General features: G+C 40.4%; 1 protein-coding gene across 5 annotated transcripts in view; it reads right to left on the minus strand.

Moving 5' to 3' along the window:
- Positions 1-20,127, minus strand: part of ltbp1 (latent transforming growth factor beta binding protein 1) — a 135,857-nt gene extending 115,730 nt beyond the window's left edge. For all 5 annotated transcript variants that reach the window (XM_084949537.1, XM_084949539.1, XM_084949538.1 and 2 more), the window contains exons 1-2: positions 19,408-20,127; positions 8,260-8,330 (exon numbers count right to left, since the gene is read on the minus strand). In XM_084949537.1, coding sequence (XP_084805663.1) covers positions 8,260-8,330; positions 19,408-19,757 — 421 coding nt within the window. In that variant the 5' untranslated portion in view covers positions 19,758-20,127. The remainder of the gene's footprint in view (positions 1-8,259; positions 8,331-19,407) is intronic.
- Between the last annotated feature and the right edge of the window lie 3,425 nt (positions 20,128-23,552).

Below are 23,552 nucleotides of genomic sequence, written 5' to 3' on the forward strand. Positions count from 1 at the left end.
ACAAATTTGCCAGCAGATAGGAACTGTGATAGTAATATGTTAGTATCAGTGTTGATTTTAACTGACAGTTAACCAAAACAAAGCTAACGCTACATTAGCTTTGTAAAGTAATACGCAATGGGGTTAGCTGTAGTTAACCACATAAACGGATGTATCCAGCTTTGGTAGCTTTGTTGCATCTAAGTCTGTTTTGTTGAGTATACAGTGCACACTCAGATGTACAGTATATACCTACAATGATCACCCTGTTTTTGTAAGACACCTGGCATACAGTAGTTATAGTTTTGCCAGATTAAAATGCATAGCAGTCTTCCATATGTCATCATTGATTTAACCAATGCTAATTTGCACAAGGTAGGTGAGCAAACACAAACATCAAAAACAGAATGCTGACTTTCATTCAGCTAACAGCCAAAAGTGTTAATAGTAACACTTTTCTAAGCATTCACAGAGCTTCTTTGTCATGTTAACATGAAATAACTCCATTTACATGACATAAATAGTCCTGCTCAGAATATGAAAGGAGAGGAGAAGCCTCCAAATGAAAATTAAGCCATAATTTAAAAGAAAGGTGCGTAATACCTTCATACATTACAGGCTGTATTCAGCCACAGAGTAGTAAGCAGATCCAGAGGCGACACTTTAAATGTCACACGTATTGCTGTGTGGTTGCTTTGGGGGTGGGAGGGCATTTGCATAATGTTTTCGCCCTATCTGCCATATGAATGAGAATGTGAAGCTACGATCTAAAGAGCGACCCTCCTCTCTGAACCCAACCCTACTGGCCACAAATAAACTGTGGCTGTTGCACAAGGCATGCACAGCTATAAAAAATATTGATTCAGCTGGTGCAAACTATTTAAACCATGTATTTAATACATGGGAATTGTATTCCACAGTTGCTCCAAATCTAAAAGAAGGAAATGTATGCCTCACAGCCTATCTCAGTATAGAAACGGAGAAAAAATACAGCAAAACAAATCACTACTTACCAACTACAATATCCTGCACAGGCAGAAAAACAAAGTTTGCTTTGAGGTAGGTATTATCAATCCAAAGATAAACTATTGCTTTGTCAATTGCATCATAACTTCAGCATGTGATTATGAGACCTCCTATGAACAGATTACAGAGACTGCATACCAAACCACCAGAGGAATGTCCCCTATTGGTCATTGTGCTGTGGGTTTGCAGTGTTTCCTGTGCCTGTATAAACAAAAGCAGTCTCTCCACCCACATGCTGCAACTCTTCAAGTCCAAGCTGATATGAGCTGTTAAGCCCAACGCAGACACATCACTGGCAAGCAAACAAATTGTATCCTTTTGATGGGAATAAAAGCAGTAAAAAAAATTTAAAGACTGGTACTAAAGAGACGGTAACATCAACATCACTCATCTTGGCCATACCCCTTTACCACCATGCAGTGCAGGGCAGCGAGTCGCCTGCTTATTCTGGGTACGGTGCGAGTGGCTACCTGGGCCTATTAATACAGTATTTTTGCAGTATTTCTTTTATACAAAACAGAAAAGCTGCCAGCTCAATGAGATACTAGGAGAAGAAGACCAAGAGGTCCTTAAAACCATCAAGGACTACAGATTTTATGGATATAAGATTGTTGTTGTTGTTGTTTTTAATATCAACATCACAGCACACTGAACAAATAGAAATAATAACACTGTGACAGTTCCAAATGATTAGAATATGTTTTCTAGTGCCTTTAAAAAGGATCCTGAACTGCTCCCATATCTCCTTCTATTCAGTCTCAGTGAGGTGGTATAATCACAGAAGCTTTTTTTTTTCTGAAAAGACCTCAACAACCTGCCTGAGATAGGGACTCAAACATTCTGGGAAAAATGAATTTAAGTCTCTCGTAGCAATTACCTTTTTAATGTTATTTTTTCATCTTTATCCATCTCATAATCAAGTTAGGACTGCAATGAGTCCTCTTAGTTTTATTCAAAGTCAACCTTCAAATTTTCCTTATAGTTACTTGAAATTTTAACTAATAAAAAAGCAATAACATGATTTTTAAAAACTCATCATTAATGTTTTGGCTATCACCAAAAACAGTACTTTTTTTCCTCAAACTGTATCAAAAGAGGGGATCCATCCAACCATTCTCTTCTGCTTATCCTTTTCAGGGTCACGGGAGTGTGATGTGCTATTGTCAGAAGGTGTGCTGTGCCTCCCAGCACAGCCTCAAGAGCATCATAGAGCTGTTTTTAACCCATTACAAGGACTGTTATCTGCTCCTTTGTGCAAGAAGGAATGTTTTGAACCCTGTCCTTACAAATTGACTTCTAACAGGCGACTGGTGTGACTCCAATCAGAAACAGACTTCATGAGGGTGTCCTGCAGCCCTCTTGTAGGCCCTGTGCTCCCTGCCCGGGACGGTAGAGCAAGACTGGCATTGGACATGAAACACCAGAGTTGGCAGGTCCACCACCCTGTGCTTTTTACAGATGAGAGCAGGCTCGCCCTGAGCACATGTGTAAGATATGAAAAGGTGTGGAGAAAGTTATGCTGCCTGCAGCATCATTCAGCATGACTGTTTTGGTGGTGGGTCAGTAACGGTCTGGGGAGGCATCTCCACTGAGAGCCACAAAGACCTCTACAGGCTAGTCAACGGCACCCTGACTGCCATTACATATTAAGATAAAATCCTGGGACCCAGGGTCAAACCTTACGCTAGTGCAGTAGGTCCTGGTTTCCTCCTGGTGTATGAAAATGCCTTGTCTCATGTGGCATGAGAATGCAGGCAGTTCCTGGAGGATTAAGGAAGTGATGCCATGGTCTGGTCCCATGCTCATCTTACCTAAATCCAATGGAAGATTTTTTAGGTGTCTTTGAATTCAGCCCTCTGTAGGTTGATCATTTTCATCAGACAATTTGTGTTTGGTATCCTTTCACTCCTTTCACATTACTTAGTCTGTATCAGTATAGATATCCAGCATGATTGTTTCCCCATTAAGATCTGATCTGTTTTTTATGTTTTTTAACAGTGTTTGGGCACAAACAGCCCAAACACTGTGGATGGGTCTGGTTCAGTCATTTTAATTAGCAAAGGGGAAGCAGATGGATTTGGGTAGATCCACATCCACAATCAACAAAAGTTAGCATTAGTCTCTCTGACACAGGCAACCAGGAGGTGTTGCATCCAACTTGGGTTTGTTTTGTGTGGCAGCTGTGAAGTTAAATGCAGAAGTTTTCCAACAAGAGTCCACAATACAATACAGACAATACAAAGTTCTCTTTAGAGCAACTCTCTTCTACATTTACACCAGCATTTTGTCTCATTATAGTTAATCTCTCTGTGCTGTCAAGCGTCATTTGTACAGAACCCTCCACAATGTTTAGGACAAAGATGTAATTTTTGTGGCTTTGACTTTCAGCTTTAATTCAAGGGGTTTTAAAATATTTTTGCATGAACTGTTTAAGAATTACACCAATTTTTATAAACAATCGCCCATTTTCATTGGTTCAAAATTAACAGCACAACTGACTAAGCAGCAGTTTCATGACAAACAAAGCAGGAATAATATTAGTTGATTCAAAGTGTTGTATTTTATAGCTGTTTTATAGCTTTTTACTGTACTTTTTAATGTAATTTAAAATAAAAGACTCAAAGAGATGTTAGTGAGAGATGTCATCATAAGGCTGAAAAACCCAAATAGACCTATAAGAGAGACAGTAAAAACTTTAGAAGTGGCCAAGTCAACAATCTAGTGCATTGTGGAAAAAATGAATAAATGCATTGATTAGCTCAGCAACACCAAAAGGCCTGAAAGAAGACACACAGAAGACAGAAGTGCATGACGAACAATTATTTCCCTGGTTATAAAAAAAAACAAAAAACTTTTAACCAAGTCAAGAAAGCTCATGAGGAGGCACATGTACCAGAGTCTACAATCACGAGATGAGCAGAAATACAGAGGCTTACAACAAGGTGCAAACTACTGGTTACATCCAGAACTGAAAGGTCAGATTAGACTTCAACCGTAAAACATTTAAAAGAGTTCTGTAAAAAAAAAAAAAAAAAAAGTAGAACAAAACCAGGCCACTAGTGTTCATCAATGATGTCCGTGTGTTGTAGACTTGAGGCAGACACTGGCTGCAAAGTCAATTTAACCCTTTCTCACATTGTGGTCACTACAGTGGACAGCTATTCAAAGGCAGTTTTCTTGTCTTTGTGTCAGTGTTGATGGTATACTTGCACATAAACCACTACATTGGACACTAATATGTCACTCCATACTCTGCCATCCACTGGTCGTTTAATGTTACTATAGATGTATGACGTGTTTCATTGTAATTATTGTTATTTAACCCTTTCATGCATGAATTATGATAACCTCAATCAGGATTTTTTCTTAAGTATTTTATTAATCTTTTCATGCCTAAAGATTAATAAAAATACTTAAGAAAAAAAATCCTGATTGCGGTTGTCATGAATTCTCATCTCAGCATGTCACGTAAGGCCATTTGTCACATGCTGCCAACGTCTCACCATTAAGCACAACTGCTCTTTAAACATCTGGACCACAGCAATGCTGGCTGCTGATAGAAAAACTTTCCCATTTTTATTGATTAGTTTCTATTTATTTATATATTTTTTATTTTGCTTTAACTTGCGTTTTAGTTTTAGGCACTAACAAATAGTTGTAGGCACTTAAAGGTCAGGGTTAAGAAAAGGGTTAGGGACCACAGCCCCCCACAACAGTAGCATTGCACTTTGAAAAATGATGAGTTGTCAAAGCTTCATAGGTAATCCACTGCTGCCAAAAGACACGTTGTCTGTTTTGTCAAAAAGCAGAAGCTTTGACAGTATGTTTTAAAGGAAGCCAGAGGCAAACACAGGGAGAGCCGTTCAACGGGACCACGTGGCGATGCTCTACAGAGAAAACAACCTTCTTTCTCCCTTCTTTCCCAACTACAACTGATGGGCACAACACTGGAGAAAAGCTGTTTACTTCCTGAATAGCAAGTGAGTTATCCAAATAAGAAAATGGCCTGAACAATGTTTCTGAGCCAAGAGACACAGTCCATTTCAAATCTGTTTCTCTTTCACTCTGACTCATGTTCTCCCCAGTTGGACGGTACAATAGGGCTTTGGAGTTGACGTCACGCCGCAATGCATTGTGGGAGCGCGTCACCATTTTCGGGGTCTACGAATCAAAACAAACACACTGTGTTGGAACGACGATTACAAGATGCTTAAAAGCAGCTCAAAAGAGAATGGACTGTATAGAGACCGATTTCGTTCAGAGGCGAAGCGGCGGTTCTTGCAGAAAATAGCGTGCATTGGAAATGTGGACCCGTATGAAACACGGCCGTGGAGTAGAAACCCTGAAGACCAACCGCTATTGACGTAGCCTGATATATTTCGTACCTTATCTGTGGAATCAGCGCGTACAAGTCGTCATTCAAACAAAGGTAAGTCAGCTCGAGCACTGCGAGTAAAATGCGTTTGATTTCCCTGCAAACATTCACATTAGTGCAGCATAAATTCATTCATGAGGGGAAATTACAGTGATAACATGTGGAGGCTGTTAGGTGGATAACATAGTGAGTTCAGTGCATTGATGTGACATTGTCCTGAAGGATTTAGTTATTCTCTATGGTTAAAGAAATTGCAATGATTTATTAATGTTTATTATAAATAATCCTAATTATACATCTTGCTTCCATATTTGTATCTTGTGTCACTAAAAATACATTTTATTTTAATTTTATACATTGATTAATGACCTGCAGAATCTCCTTATCATATTAAGTGATTCGTAATTGTCACTTTATGCTTTCTCCATCTCTAAAGTGATGACATCCTTGCATTACATACTTTAGGTTCATTTTCTGCAGGCAGGTTTCTGACAGAGAACAGGCAGATTTAGAATATATCATGCAGCGTTCTATAGATGGACACATAAAGAAATGAAAAATTACACGTATGTGCTGACTTTCTAAACACTTTGTTACATTTATGATAAAGTAGATAAAACACATTTATGTCGGCCTTGGCTCATAGTTCTTGTCTTAAAAGGACTTTATGTGTGTTTCAGGTACTGCACTCTCAAGGACTGAATGAACCAGCATTGCAGCCGCGGGTCACTGTGAGCATCACAGGGAAGGTTGAAGCCGCCCACTGCACCTGTAAGGCCGGAGTCGTAGAGACCTGCACCCATGTCACTGCTCTTCTGTTTAAAGTAGAAGCAACAGTGTTGATCTGTGGCACAAGGACTGTTACAGATGAACCTGCATACTGGGTTTTGCTGGGTAATGTGACCAAGATACAGCCAGAGGTTGGCCATAAGATAGACTTCTCCTCTTCAGCTGCCCAAAAAAAGGCTCTTGATCAAAACATAAACAGACCATCCGTAATGAAAGGTCAAAGGAGCCTCAAAAAAGAAAAATCCCACCTGCTACTGTGGAGGAGTTGTCACTGCTATAATGCCATAATGTTTTATCTAGGGGTCTAGATTTATGCCTGTAGTGCACTGCCGTGTAAATAATTAGCATTTACTGAATATGTACTGACTGAGTCCCACTGTTCAAAAGTTGAACAAAGAACAAACTACTTTTTGCTCTTTTTTTTTTTATTAAAACCACTTTATAGAATCACATCCGTTACAGTGTAGAATCCAGTCATTTATAGTTTACAAATGACAAAATGTTTACACAAAATCATGACAGTGTTTACATGATATCACCCACTACTAACATTACTTTATTTACTGTATCTTTTGAAAAAATACCGCTATTTATACAGCAAAAGACTTAAGAATATTTAACAGGAGCAAGTTTCATTGTTCCCTGGTTTTACTACCACACTGTTCAACAAACGCAGCAAACCTTCACCATCTTATCCAGAAGGGTCACCTCTTCACCCTCACATGGAAGAAGTAATCTGATTGGCATGGTGGTATGTTTGAAGCAGGTCCCTTGTGTAGCGCTGGAACCCAGTCATGATGTGCCATCCATTTCATAGGCTGGTTTGCTGCAATAATGCCAAATAATTAGCAACTCTATAAATAGAAGGTAGTTCTGCAAAATCACTCAGTAGGATGTTTGTTCTAATTTGCTATGAGCTCAGAGCGCATCGAAAATAAAACTAATAGGCTATAAAGAGTGATATGAACATATTTAGAACTTACCGGAATGAAAATGTCTGGAGCACCAACAGATATTTGGAGATGGAAGAGAACTGGATATCAGCTCGTCTCACAGCTGCTATCCAGGCTAGACGCCTTCGTTTGGTAACATCGATACACGAGCTGCCTCATGTTGCTTCCAGGTTGGGAAACAATGAAAAGACAAACCCTTTTCAAGCTTATTCTCTTGCCGGTCGTGCGATCGAACATTGCAGCGGACCACACAGCAAGAACGAACCATGGCTATGCTTTCGCTCCTTTTTCACTTAGACCCCCAAAATGGCGGATCGGGCCAAAATCCCTTCCACGCCCACCCCCGTGACATCACGCTCCAAAGCCCTATCATAACCTCCTCATGACTCTGCAGACAGCAATTTAAAAATGTAAAACATCCAGACACTATGACTCATTCACGAGACGCATGTTCTCCTTGGGAAAAGAATTAAACGAGAAGCCGGCAGATAAAAGATGGAGAGGATTGCAGAGGAAAAACAATGCATGGATGGATGGAAACAACAATGGGAGCTGCTGCAACTGACTAGCGATATGGGAAAAAAATACAAGGCACACTGTTAACTGGGAGATCTTCCTCGCTACCACCAAGTACTTGCTCATCAGGGAGTGGTTTCGATTTCTTTCCTGGCCACGTTCCACGACCACACAATTGTTTATACCATCAAAGCACCAAATGAGGGAATATCTTTTAGAATAATGGTATTATTTTACGCCAGAGCTCCATTTAATCAAAGAATCCATGTCAAGATACCCTGAAGCTTTTCTGGTGACTTTTTCTAACACTGCAAATGGGTATATTTTCATAACTCTGAGTATACGTAGGAAAAACACACTTTATACTGGACATTTTAAAATGTTGCCCATCTGTAGTTCATCTACACAATGCCCAACTACATAATTACAGAACATCAGTTTTTGCTTTGTTAAGTATCCCATTTTTGTGAAAGAAAATGATTTTAGAACTTCTGCAGGAGCCGAACCAGAAGAAGAATGAGAGACAGTTGCAACACGGCATCTAGTGCTCTTACGTAGCCTGGAGTAGCAGTTTTAATGTAAAGGTGCTGTTGTGCTGAAAGGTGTTTAGTGCAAACTTACGCATCGTGCACCGCTGTGATCCCTGAGATTTACTCCAGCCGTGACAGCACTGCCCTCCGCAGACATTCACCCTGCAAACACCAAACAAGAAAAGGCAGATAAAACAACTAGAACCATAGAAAGCCAGTTAACGTACATGCTGGCACATAACTTGATGCTATCCCAGCATCACCTCTTTTTCTACATTCTTGCACCTAAACACGTGTGTAATTTGGCAGTCTGGTCTTGTCTTCAAATTTCTTCAGCGTCAGATTTAAATAAAGAAATGGAACATATTAATCTTTATTTGAATTTTTAACACCTAAAAGTTTGATCTTCATGTACATGTTCCATCATAGTTAGGCAGACGTTTTCCAGACTTGAATGCTCACAGAGGGCTTGAGATGTGGTTTGGCCTCGTGACATTAAGTTCAATTCAATTCAATTCAATTTTATTTATATAGCGCCAAATCACAACAAAAGTCGCCTCAAGGCGCTTCATAGATACAGAGAAAAACCCAACAATCATATGACCCCCTATGACCAAGCACTTTGGCGACAGTGGGAAGGAAAAACTCCCTTTTAACAGGAAGAAACCTCCGGCAGAACCAGGCTCAGGGAGGGGCGGCCATCTGCTGCGACCGGTTGGGGTGAGAGAAGGAAGACAGGATAAAAGACATGCTGCGGAAGAGAGACAGAGGTTAATAACAGATATGATTCAATGCAGAGAGGTCTATTAATACATAGTGAGTGAGAAAGGTGACTGGAAAGGAAAAACTCAATGCATCATGGGAATCCCCCGGCAGCCTACGTCTATTGCAGCATAACTAAGGGAGGATTCAGGGTCACCTGGTCCAGCCCTAACTATATGCTTTAGCAAAAAGGAAAGTTTGAAGCCTAATCTTAAAAGTAGAGATAGTTTCTGTCTCCCGAATCCAAACTGGAAGCTGGTTCCACAGAAGAGGGGCCTGAAAACTGAAGGCTCTGCCTCCCATTCTACTTTTAAATACTCTAGGAACAACAAGTAGGCCTGCAGAGCGAGAGCGAAGTGCTCTAATAGGGTGATATGGTACTACAAGGTCATTAAGATAAGATGGGGCCTGATTATTTAAGACCTTGTATGTGAGGAGCAGGATTTTGAATTCAATTCTGGATTTAACAGGAAGCCAATGAAGGGAAGCCAAAACAGGAGAAATATGCTCTCTCTTTCTAGTCCCTGTCAGGACTCTTGCTGCAGCATTTTGGATTAGCTGAAGGCTTTTCAGTGAGTTTTTTGGACTTCCTGATAATAATGAATTACAGTAGTCCAGCCTGGAAGTAATAAATGCATGAACTAGTTTTTCAGCGTCACTCTGAGACAGGATATTTCTAATTTTAGAGATGTTGCGCAAATGGAAGAAAGCAGTCTTACATATTTGTTTAATATGTGCGTTGAAGGACATGTCCTGGTCAAAAATGACTCCAAGGTTCCTCACAGCGTTACTGGAGGCCAAGGTAATGCCATCCAGAGTATGAATCTGGTTAGATACCATATTTCTAAGATTTTCAGGGCCGAGTACAATAACCTCAGTTTTATCTGAATTAAGAAGCAGAAAGTTAGCGGCCATCCAGGTCTTTATGTCTTTAAGACATTCCTGCAGTTTAACTAATTGGTGTGTGTTATCTGGCTTCATGGACAGATAGAGCTGGGTGTCATCTGCATAGCAGTGAAAATGTATGCTATGTCTTCTAATGATGCTGCCTAAGGGAAGCATGTATAATGTAAACAGAATTGGTCCTAGCACTGAACCCTGTGGAACTCCATAATTAACCTCAGTGTGTGAAGAGGACTCTCCATTTACATGCACAAATTGGAGTCTATTAGATAGATATGATACAAACCACTGCAGTGCAGTACCTGTAATACCTACAGCATGTTCTAATCGCTCTAATAGGATATTATGGTCGACGGTATCGAACGCTGCACTGAGGTCTAGCAGGACAAGCACAGAGATGAGTCCACTGTCAGAGGCCATAAGAAGATCATTTGTAACCTTCACTAAAGCTGTTTCTGTGCTGTGATGAGCTCTGAAACCTGACTGAAACTCTTCAAATAAACCATTCCTCTGCAGATGATCTGTTAGCTGTTTGACAACTACTCTTTCAAGGATGTTTGATATGAAAGGAAGGTTGGAGATTGGCCTATAATTAGCTAAGACTGCTGGGTCTAGAGATGGCTTTTTGAGTAAAGGTTTAACCACAGCCAGCTTGAAGGCCTGTGGTACATAGCCGACCATTAGAGATAGGTTGATCATATTTAAGATCGAAGAATTAATCAATGGCAGGACTTCTTTGAGCAGTTTTGTAGGAATGGGGTCTAAAAGACACGTTGATGGTTTGGAGGAAGTAATTATTGAAGTTAACTCAGAAAGATCAATTGGAGAAAAAGAGTCTAACTTAACATCAATGGTACTAAGAGTAGCTGTAGATAATATTACATCTGTGGGATGATTACTGGTAATTTTTTCTCTAATGATAAAAATTTTATTTGTGAAGAAGTTCATGAAGTCATTACTAGTTAACGTTAAAGGGATGGTTGGCTCAACAGAGCTCTGACTCTTTGTCAGCCTGGCTACAGAGCTGAAGAGAAACCTGGGGTTGTTCTTATTTTCTTCAATCAGTGATGAATAGTAAGATGTTCTGGCTTTGCGGAGGGCTTTCTTATAAAGCAGCAAACTATTTCTCCAGGCTAAATGATGATCCTCTAAATTTGTGACACGCCATTTCCTCTCCAGATTACGAGTCATCTGCTTTAGGGTACGTGTTTGAGAATTATACCACGGAGTCAGGTACTTCTGATTAGAGACCTTAGTTTTCACTGGAGCTACAGTATCCAGAGTCGTACGTAGTGAGGAGGTGAAATTATTAACAAGATAATCAACCTCTGTTGGGGTAGCGTTCAGATAGCTGCTCTGCTCTGTGTTGGTACAGGGCATTGAAGATGATAACAGTGGGTGGATTATATTCTTAAACTTAGTTACAGCGCTTTCAGAAAGACATCTACTTTGATAAAAATCTACTCTCCACCGCTGTGTAATCAATTATTGTAAATGTAAATGTTATCAGGAAATGATCAGACAGGAGAGGGTTTTCAGGAAACACTGTTAAATGTTCAGTTTCTATGCCATATGTTAAAACAAGATCTAGAGTGTGATTAAAGTGGTGGGTGGGTTCTTTTACATTTTGAGAGAAGCCAATTGAGTCTAATAACAGACTAAATGCCACGTTGAGGCTGTCATTTTTAGCATCTACATGGATGTTAAAATCACCCACAATAATTATTTTATTTGAGCTCAGAACTAAATTAGATATAAAGTCTGAGAAATCAGACAGAAACTCTGTGTAAGGCCCAGGTGGACGATAGATGGTAACAAGTAAGACTGGTTTCTGAGTTTCACAGCTGGGGTGGACAATGTTAAGCATCAGGCTTTCAAATGAATTAAAAGTCTGTCTTGGTCTTTCATTAATTAATAGGCTGGTGTGAAAAATTGCTGCCACACCGCCCCCTCGACCTGTGCTTCGAGGTTTCTGGTAGTTAGAATGACTCGGGGGTGTTGATTCATTTAAACTAACATAATCATCCTGCTGCAACCAGGTTTCTGTAAGGCAGAGTAAATCAATTTGTTGATCAATTATTAAGTCATGTACTAACAGAGACTTGGAGGAGAGAGACCTAATATTTAATAATCCACATTTCACTGTTTTACTCTTTGGTTCAGATGTGGATACTGTATTGTTCTTTCTTTTTGATTGTTTATGTTTAAGTTGTTTGTTGCTGGTTTTTAGTTTGTTTTTTGTCTTTTTGGAAGCTGACACAGTCTCTATGGAGATGGGTTTTTGCCTTTCCAGTATGACTGGAAAGGCAAGAATTGTGTGTAAAACAGTGTTTATTGTGGTAAGTTTGTTACACTTAAAAAGCGAACTTGAATCTTAAAAAGATTCACACAGACTTGGTTAAGTCAAACTGTAGGAACTGGATCAGCTAGAGTTTCCAACAAACATCATCAACAAAGAGAGTGGTTAGGTGATGAAGTTAGTCTTAACCTCTTGGGGAGTTTGAGACACATGGCAGAAGCTTGTAAGACACGGGTCTGTTCAAAACAGGATCAAACTGCACTGAGCCATATATATTTGACAGCTGTCACAAGTTATTTGCTGTAATTTCATACACAGATGAATTACTATTCACCCTTTGAGGTGCAAGTCTTGACTGACGATAAGTAATCCTTACCCTAAAGCTATTAGGGTTTTAAAGAAAAATAAAAAAGACATTTTAGAAAAAAAACTGCAATAATTTCATAGAAAAAACCTCATGTTTTTTGTGTTTTATAACGTTTTAAAGGTACGTGTCATAAATAATGCTGACTTTAAACTTATAGGAACTCAGAGATAGACAGGAGATAGACACCATATCTCTGTTCTATCATCACAGACGATATGACATAGCAGGACAATAAGACTGCACAAGCTAACTGCCATAGTAACAAATTGAGTGTATTAATTAACAATGATGTTTTCACTACCTTAACTGCTACTTTCAGATATTTGGACCAGACTACAGTAATTCTATGAACAGAAGAAATGAGGCCAACAAATGGCACAACTCTGATCTCTTTACTGTGAAGGAACATTTCCAAAGTCAGTCAGTCTTCTAGGCTGTTTACATCCCTCTCTCTGCTAACTAACTGCATACATCATCTTGCTGTAACTGACGACTATCCTGCAACTAGGAAATAATTTGTACTTCCTGACCTCGCTTTCTGTCATTTGTGGAAAATGTATTTGAACCTGTTGACATCAATGCAACAATTTGTTGGGAGAGAGTGAGATAGTGTGTTTGCTCAGGGATGACGTGGCAGAAAGGGCCCAAAAAATATCTGCACTGAGGTCACTCCAGTCTATGAGTGTGCAGTGTCGATCTTTGTTTTTTGTTTTTTTACTGAAAATCACGCAATTACGTCAATACCAATAAAACAGCTGATGAGATTTATTTGCCTGTTGTGTATTATGTGAAGGTGACATGTCTTTTTTTATTTTGCAAGTGTTAGTTTTTCTCCTTGGCAATGGAGAGTCTTTTCCAGCTGACTGTGTTAGCAGTTCTGCGGGAATCCCAGAGGAGGCATGGAGGAGACGCTGGGATTTCAGAGCAAGAGCAGTTCCCGTGACAGTCATGGGGTAACTCTTCACTGATAACTCGTCTCTAGTATCCAGGGAAGAGATACCAGATGACATGGAGAGTGCAGCTTCAGTGCTGAAGGAAACTGTCAAGAAGGTGTTCGATATATCCTCTGGACAGAGAAAAGAGGATAAGAAGAGGTGGTAGTGGAATGAAGAAGTGTAGGAAAGTATCCAAATTAAATGATTAGGAAAAAAAGTGGGGAGATGAAGAAAGTAGACAAGAGAACTGGGAGGGTAGGTGTATGCCAAAGAAAGAGTTTTAAAGACAGATGGAAAGATGAACATTTAAGGAATAGAGATAGTCAAGGTAGATGAGTTAAATTACCCAGAGGTTAAAAGAGTGCAGGCAGGGTGGAGTGGGCCAAGACGAGTCTCAGCTGATTTTTGACATAAGGACAGCAGCAAAGGGGAACAGGAAGATTTACAAGATGGTAATAAGACCTGTTGTTATGTATGTTTTGGAGTTGGTGGCACTGACAAAACAACAGGAGGCCAAGCTGGAGGTGGTAGAGTTGAAGATGTTAAGATTTCCTTTGTGAGTGAGTAGAAGCGACAGGATTAGATACGAGTACATCAGATGAACAGCTCAGGTTCAGCAAAGTTAAACAGGCAAGGTTAAGATGGTTTGGAATGAGGGGTATACTGGTTATACTGGACAAGAATTTTGAATATGGAAGTGCCAGGCAGGAGAAAAAAGGAAGATCTCAGAGGATGTAGTGAAGGAGGACATACAGAGGAGTCACAGGGATAGGATGAGATGGAGGTTTGTGATCTCTTATTCTTTTTTCACACTCTTTTCCCTCCTCTGAGGGAGACGTAGCCATCGAGGACAGCAGAGGGTTTTAAAGTTCAGCTGAAAAGTCCCGACCCATTCACACATACTGCCTTGCATCACATTGTCAGTGATTGCAGACTAATGTGTGTGAAAACTATAACCACTCTTTGCAGTAGTTGACCCCAGAGAATGGGGGAGGGGTTTTCATGCGCTCTTAAGAAGCTCCAACATATGAGTCAGCTCTGAAAGAGCTCTGCTTAAGCATTAGTCTATTCTTCCCCATAATTTAGTCAAAAACGGTTTTCAAATCTATCAACACACACTCATGTATAGCACAGGAACAAGGCGTTCACCAGGAAAAGCATACTGTAAATTATAACTGCGGGAACAGAAACACACTTACAGACTTATTTTGTAACCAAATCAGGTTATGGAGACACTTCGTACTTTGACACACACTTGCAGCCTTGTGTATTCTGGTAAAAATTCAGACTCTTTTCCTTTTGGTAGGGGTGACAGAAATTCACAGCTGAATTTTATTCACTGATTACACATCCCAACATTTTGCCAGGCCACAGAGTGAGCAGCTGAAAGCCAGGCGGCGAGACCACACACAGACTGGTGGATTTGTGTTCCCGTACTGGTCGCTTTCCCTCTTTTCATTCTAACCAAAGATTCCTGAGGACACAACTAAACTACTCTACATGTTTAAGCCAACAAACAAACAGATTGAAATCAGCTCCTTCAGCCACTGGTCTGCAGTTTTAATGACTCATGCTTGGCTGGAAACACGCAAGCTTAACGTTGTAGGTTACTTTGCATGTATTTGTGCAACGTTTTGTTGTTTAATTCACAGATCTGCTTTTCAAACTGTGGTTTGACTTTACTGATTACCTGAAGTTCAGTTCACACACCAAGCTGCTGGAATGCACGCAGAATGTGGTTTTGGCAGTGTCCTGTTAAAAGTCCTTCCCTGAAAGAGACACTGTACAGATGGCAGCATCTGTCCTAATGACCCCCAAACCATCAATACCACCATAGAAGATGGATATTTTACACTGATAACAACTTCCAGTTACCTCTAATTTTCTGCCTGTTGTCTAAAGATCCTCCAGTGCTGATTTTCATTCTTGTCCCTTGCACATAAAGATTTCTTCAGTTTCACTAAAAGACATGAAATCCCTAAATGCTTTTCAGTTTTATGTTGTTTGCACTTACAATCTTTCACAGAGTGGTGATACCCTTGCAAACTGTTTTCTGAAAGACTGGATGAATTATCTTTTTACAGCCTGTAAAAACCTTCTGCTGGAAGACTACTGCAGGGGCCCAGGCTTGAATTTGCCCTGGGCTTTTTCCCGTGTGTTGTTTCCCTTGCACTCCCTCCCTGCTTTCCTGTCTGTTCTACTGTCCTGTCCAAAATAAAGCCATGTTTAGTGCAACCTGTTGCTAGCTTCAACGTCAAAAGAGGGACATTTGTTTTTTTCACCACTGTGGATCCTGTCACTGTCACCAAGTGACAGCCGGGACAGACTCCAACCCCCTGCTACCCTGTACTGGATGGATGTTCTTACAGGTTAATTTGTCACTCATTTTGTGTGTTGTAGTAAAAAATGTTAAGATTTGGTACTACACTCTAGAGATCAATTTCATTTCAATTCAAATCAGTTCAATGTTATTTATATAACAGCAAATCACAATAACAGTGGCCTCAAAGTGCTTTCTAAGGTCAAGACCCTACAATATCCTGGTACTCGGTGAATAACAAGAACACTGTCCTTTGGAAAATAAGATACAGACCACATCCAGGTCCCATTTAGATGGCACTACTTAAAAATCCCCACACAGAAATGGGCAGGGTCTACATAAATGTATGAACATTTTGTTGTTCATGCTAAATCAGCCCCAGGAGTCAACCATTAAAAGGCCATCAGTCATGGTGCAGACTAATTAGACCCAGTCCACAAAGACCCACAGTTTTATCCGGACAAAGAATGACAACAATATGAGGTATTATGAGAAGCACATCCAAGGGCACAACTCCCCTTGCTCACTAGCAAAGTCCAATCAGAACAGATGTTGGCAGACATGAATGCAGCACGGAAAGTGAGCGCTCAGGTTTCACTGACAGTAATCTTAGAAGCACCTGGGTATAAAATCAAGAATGGATGATGAGAATGCTCTGACATGGAGAAGAAGCCTGGAAGCCAGAATCACGAGATTCTGATGAGAATCAAAATGAGAGACGGGTCCTGAATGAATAAGAGGTACAACAAGTTGTACAAAAAGGCAGACCCAGCTAGAACTGAAACTGACCAACACTGGAAGAATATCTGTGAGAAAGGCATTACACACGACCAACACAAAGTGCTTGGTGGACCTAGGAGCAGACCACAGCAACCTCCCAGAACAAGAAGTGGTCAACATCACAATAGCAGACATCCGACAAAGAGACTCCAGATCAACACCAGGGCACAGCTCAGAAGGGCAATGGAAGTAATTGCAGTGTGTCAAAGCACCAGTAATTGGTTGATAGAGCAATACAGCAGAACTTTAACACCTGATTTGAATTGGCTCCAAGAAACCCTACGACTCAATGCCCTGCACGTGGATCCTGGAGAGCTTGTGTTAAAAACATTCATCAGGTGTTCAGTGGAACTGTGGAAAACAACACTGATTCCAAGGCAATCACACAAGTCACCATCAAGCTTGGAATATACACACTTGATGGTGACTTGATGGCCCACTGCTGTTCTGCATAGAACTAAGCCAGCTCATCACTAAGAGTGGATACAGAGGTAGGCATCATGTAATGGCCATCAGCCACCTCCTGTACCTATAGGTACCTGTATAGGTACCCCTTAGAAGGACTGTTTACTAGAGAGCCACCAAGTGTATTTCTTTTAACCAAATCCAATTTCCAATTTTTTGCTGACTATTCACTGTGTGAATACTGATTTTTTGTAGATTCTGAGTTTTTCTCTAAGAACTCTAATTGACGGCATATACAAACAAAAAACAACTTTTCATTAATACGAAATATAATTTTCATTAAAAAATATTCAACTTTACATTTTATTTCTCCTAAACAGCAGTGGGTCACAGGATCTTCCCTCACTAATAAAAAACTGAAAATCAATTTCTCTGGTACTGGGAAGAGCTACAAATAGTTACCTGTGAAGGTGACTGTACATCCACTATGAGCTCATATAGTTAACCTTACAAAACAATACCAGGAACAACAGATTTATATCACAAAACAAATGTCCATTACTTACATCAGGACCTTTTCTCTTTTTCACCGGTCTCCAAAATTTTCTGAATAACTGCTTTGATTTTTTTGCTCATAATAAGACTGCTAGCTTGTGGCTTCTGGCCTTCATGGTTAGCAGATCCCAAACCCACCGAAACCTCACGGAGGCTGTTGCAGGTCACCTATGAATGTACAAGTTGTGAAAAGCACTTTGAATGCTCACATAGAGTAGAAAAGCGCTTTATAAGAACGAGTTCATTTACCGTTTTCAAATAGTAATTAAGGAATTGCCTCTATGTCTCTACCACCATCAAAACAGCACATGAAGGAAAAGATTTGTAAGAGAAACTTGGAGTGTCAATACTAAGATACAGCAAATGGACTGGTTCTCATACAGTATTGGGCTTTTCTAGTCTACCTGAGCACTCACTTTACTACATGCCTTAGTCACACATTCACTTCTTTCTATGCTTAAGTGCTTTCTATCTAACATTTACACTCCAGTGGATGTATCAGAAAACAACGGATATTTGGCCTGCAGAGCAGCCTGGGATCAAACCACCAACCTGCTCTACCTCCTCAGCTACAGCCACCCCAAGTAGCATTGAATCTGCTCTTGCAGCACATGCTCAACACCATACAAACATGTATGTTCATTGTACCTTTAGTTGTGTCAGTTTTATACTGAAAAACAATTACTACAAAATTGCTTTGTGATTCTGTTGGAATACTGCATCATTAGTGCAGGCAGGCCGAGAAGTCAAACTCAGCCACAATCTCAGATCTCCACATTCAGTGTTTGCTCAGCTGATACCCTTCTACAACTGGTAAATCTCATAGTGCATGCTATTTAGGCAGCTTTAGCCTGGCCATAGTTGCTTTGAATGTGCAAGCCACTTTCCAACCCCCTCTTCCATTTCCTGCTGGTTCAGACATAATCAGTGTCATCACTGTTGTAAGTGGTGCCTGCTCTGTTCTGTGCTAATGCTCTTCTCCTTGGATGCAACCCAGATATTCAGCTGTAATAGCAGGCAAGTCAATGAAGAGTGCCATACCACCAAATACAAATTACTGTGGATAAATACTGTACTACAACTTACCTGAAATTCATTTAAACTGATCGTGACCTATTAAACAGTTAATACAAATGAGTAGGTCTAGTGTAGCTAAGACAACTCTTGTTCTTATTTAGTATTGTTATTCAATAACAACCTTTACAACCTTGATTAAAGAGTCACAAAGAAATTATATGAGGTCGCTGCCAATAAGAATGATGAGAAAGTGCAACTTGTCTGCTGTTGCGGGTAAAGCAAACTAACAGGAGCAGGGTCAGTCAACTTCACCCTGAAGAGGAGAGACCTAACAAGGCATGACTGGAAGAAACACACCTGTGTGGATATTTCAAGAGGATACTAAGCCTTTGCAACAACGCAAGCCTACACTTAGAGTAACAAAGTGCAGCACGGATTCAGTCACATTCTAACTCTGAAAATAGTCTCAGTTACTGTTATCTGTCGCTGTCTGAAGAGTCGTGTGTCAGCCAGCTAATTTTATTGGGCAACATCATCGGTAATCATTTAATCCACTGGCCTACTTGGTCCATTAGGCGGGTTAGACGATGTTTGACCTGCGCATTAAGAGAGCAACCAAACTCAAATACACACTGTCAGCTCCTGATAGCGTCAAACAAAAGTCAGCACCTGATGATTGAGGTGTGCTCCTGTACACAGGAGAGAGCCGCTTCATGCACAATTGCACAATAAAGTTATGCATACCATTCAGATAGCGCTGTAATATAACCTATAGGTGTCTCATTTTTCTGCTTTTCTAAACTATTTGCTTTAACATAAAAGTTTACAAAAAGTTATGAAATCCAGTCCCCGCTAGCAAACCCTGTTTCCCTCTTGACACGGTGCCAGTCTCTTACCCGGACAGCTTCAGGAGTTGCTTCTGGCTCTGTTCCTGCCGGACTGCCGGCTGCTGCTGCTGCGGGGCTGACGCCGCTTGCTTCCCCATCCTGCGGCTCCGGACCTGGCCGCCAAAGTTGGCTGTGAGCTCCACATTATACGTGTGCGGTTGCCCCGACAGGCCGTGAAGACTCGAGATGGAGCTGACTCGCACCCCGCCGTTGGCTCCGGCCGTCCCGGGCCCCGGCCCGGGCTGCAGTACGTACAGCCTCCTGAAGCCGCTCTGGCTCTGCTGCCGCTCCGGTGACACACAAACCGTGAAGAGAAACATCCCAAAGGAAAGGAAAAACCCCAAATATATCCGAGCCATATCCACACACAATGAAGAAGTAAAGATAAAAGTTTGCAAGGGGGGGAAAGGGTCCAGATTCTGTTCTGTAAAAAAAAACCTCCTCACTTCTTACGAGTAAGAAAAACGTGTGTATTCCTCAACATATTCTTGTAGATACGGAATTCCAACCATCAGAATGAGCTAACTTAGCCCTGACAAATTAAAGAGAAATTGTAACGTTGAAGTGTTTCTCGGCTGTAGACGAGCCCGTCGCCCTCCTCTGTCTCCCTGTAGCGCCGAGGCTGTGCGGGCTGCAGCGGGTTTCTCTCAGCCTGTTTGACTTGAGTCAGGAGAGCCCGAGAACTCCAAAAAGTTCCTCCGTTGGAGGTGAACGGTGTCAGCAGCGCGAGCAGCCTGCCTCCAGACGTGACGTCAGGAGGGGGGAGTCTACACGCTAACCCCGAGAACGTTTGCTTCGAGTTTCTCGGGGCCCAAGTTTGTCAGGGGACTCAAACCGAAGCCCCCACCCACACACTGACTGACCCACCTCAACACCCACACACATTCTCCAGTTAGGCCTCTCTAAGAACATAATGACTTCCAGTTTAAATGACTAAACTCTAAAATAAATAAGCAGACTGTGTTCCACAAATATTACACATGTTAACTGAGTCATCTCTCAGCAGGTGGCACTGATGGAGACCAGATTAGTAATTATTAAAATATTTTTATATCTTTCAGTGTTTCTCACTTGATTAGCTCCATGACCAAGTCATAAAAAATGTAGTCTGGATAAATCTGGATTTGGAAATCCCCTCTTTGTGCTGTCCATGATCAAATAAGCTGTTACTTTCACACTGTGTTCCCCCCAACAACACACACACACTGTGTAGGTTAAAGAATAATATATAGAACATATAATAACATATACAATAATTATTATATCTAACATTACTAGTTTTTTCTCTCTCTACACTAAATGATACACATGTTGTATTGCTTGACCAGTCTAAATATTAATTATCATTTAATTAATATTCAAATTGATATTATATATATAGCAGACTAGGTCCTAGTGTACTTGGAGATGTAAATTGCAATTTTGTTGTGCAGTCCCACAACAAATTGTATTTGGTTTACTTCACTTGTATACTGGCTTATGTAAAAGCAGTGTCTGTAAAACATATGCAGCTGATGTGCAGACTCTAACACTCACCTCACTAATGGTTAAAAAACAAAAAACAACACTTTCATTACTAACATAAACCAAATCAAATCTCCTGTAGAGGCACATTCCAAACTTTGGCGTTTGATGCGTGATTTTTAACTGTGAATCATTAGTTGATTCCCTAAAGTGAACCTCAGACATCAAAACTTTGAGACTCATAATGGACTGCTGGACTGAGGAAAATATTTCCAAGAAGAACTCACAGGAAAACAGCACAAAGGATATCTTCTTGTTTCTTTGTTCCTGCACAGCTTTTAATGCAGGGATAAAATACATGGAAAATGTGATCCACGTGATAGCCTGGTTCTAGAACCAGAGCTTTTTTTGTTGTTGGAAAGCGGATTCCTAAAGACGCATATGGAGGCTACAACTAATCTTAGCCCTGGTTGTTGGGAACCTCTGTGTACTGGTCTGTTCCCATCTTAGAAATATAAGCAATCCTCACAATTTTTGTACATTTATTCAAGCTTAATGCTTCTTCACATCCTGCAACAACAATTTGGCAATAAAAATAATGTTGTCTAGCTGTAGTTATAAAGTTTAATTCTGAATTTGTTAATGTAGACTTCAATATGTCCATGTCAGTCATAGTTACTGTTTATTGCTATTTATGACACATAAAAGAAACTTTTTTGTTACAGGTCATGAAAAATATAGTCAAGTCAACATTGTCAGCCACCAGTAGGTGGCCTCTCTTTCTGTTGCCCCACCCAGTGTTGTGTCCAGTGTCGTTTCCACATTTTCAGTGTCTTCTCTTTTTACTTCAGGTGGTCTTTTAGAACAAGGCTCTGTACACACTACACATCTGTAGCCAAAAGCTTCCCTTGCTTCTTCTCCATTGTTCAAATCTTTTTGTTCTTGTAAATTTCCACCAGGAGCATCACAAAAAAACATTATACATCTAACGTTTTAGCCTTGAAAGGCTAAAACTAGTTGTAGCCTTTCAAGAGCCTAGTCTTCAAATCATGTGACTAAAAACACGATTTATGACACACTTTTTTATGTGAGAGGGTGTCTGACTGTTTATGGTCTTTTTGTCTATGGGAGGCATTATTGTCAAATCTACTCATTTCCATGCAAATATATCCATCCATCCAACCATCCATGCAAATATAAAACATTAAATACATGTCAATTCCTGACTGGTTGAAGACTTTAATAATTTTCCCAGTATCTGCTTTCTTAGGTAAAGTCCTAGAGTGTACCTAAGCCTTGTATGGTGTGTGACTTGTTCTATACTTTGCATCTGTAAAAGCTGTGTGACATCACCTGCAGACATTAGCTTCATGAAAAAATGTAGAAAGACTCAGACAGTTGCACCAGACCTAACAAAACGCATGTGCTCTGCTGTGGATCAAGGTAATGGACACGTTCCATAAAGAGAAAAGTGAACATCAGCAGACACACATCTGGTTTGGAGAAATTCCATGCACATAGCTGTCTGACAGGTGTAATGCTGTAAATTCAGATATATTCCAAATGTTGTTATCAACTCCTTCTATGCACATGTAGTAGATCATATCTGGATTCAGTCCACCTACTGTGATCTTTGAGTCAGAAAGTATGTGTGTGTTTGAACAAAAAAAAGACTTGCTTATCGAGCAGTCTCTTTTTATACTAACAGCTGCATTAGTCAGACTTATATTTAACCTGGCATAATTTGTATTCATTCTGTCAAGATAAATATTGTCCTTAGCAATGTTGTGGGGATGATCTCTTTTCCACAGAATGCTGGATGAAAGTGACAGCATTTATTTCCCCCAGTTTGTCTTCATGATGGCATTTCTGTCTGACTGTTACAATAAATGATCCCAACCATAACATATGATGCAGAAACAACTGAGCATCACGTTGGGGCAGAAAAGCATCCCCCAAATGAAAATGCATTTTGTCTGTCACAACAGTAATAATATACACTGGTCAAAAAATGAAAGGGAAACGTTGTAATTGTGTAAACTTCTGTGATATTAAACTGGTCCGTTAAGTAGCAGAGGCGTTGTTAATCACTTTTGTGACCGTGCTAGCTTGTTTTTAGCACTCTAGTGCCAGAACTCACTAACATGCTTACTGGATAATAACATGTTGTTCAGAAAGACCTGACAGATATAATTGGACAAGTTTTCTATATTCCTGCTACAATAAAAATCTCTGTGCTGTCTTTAAGCTGGCCTTTTCTAGCCACTGCAAGGATTTCTTGTTGACAGCCAGTGCGATGCACTGAGGCTTCCACCCCAAACTCAGCACTCTGAGGCTATGAAAGGATTTCAGACAGTAAATGAACTGAGGGGCTGCACCAAGGCCCGATATACTTTGGTAGATTCCAGGAATTAAAATATTTAACCCAAAGCTAGAAGAATATATTCCCCTTGAAGGCACAAGGGGGAATTAATTTATTTCATGTGCACAAATCCCCACAACCACTCCCTTAAGTGCACCATTTTCCACCACATCACGCCAGTGGACACACAAAGTTGTGGGTGTAACATGATTTCATTATTAACTGATTCCACAAAAATTATAGCAAGGCTGATTTCTTTCATCTGTTGCTACATCTGATTGCAGACGTCTTCTGCTTGCTTTGGTGGCATGAGAAAGTTTCACACATT

The sequence above is a fragment of the Perissodus microlepis genome, chromosome 13 (genome assembly GCF_051167445.1).
Source record: "Perissodus microlepis isolate ML-2025 ecotype Zambia chromosome 13, ASM5116744v1, whole genome shotgun sequence".
NCBI classification, from domain to species: Eukaryota; Metazoa; Chordata; class Actinopteri; order Cichliformes; family Cichlidae; genus Perissodus; species Perissodus microlepis.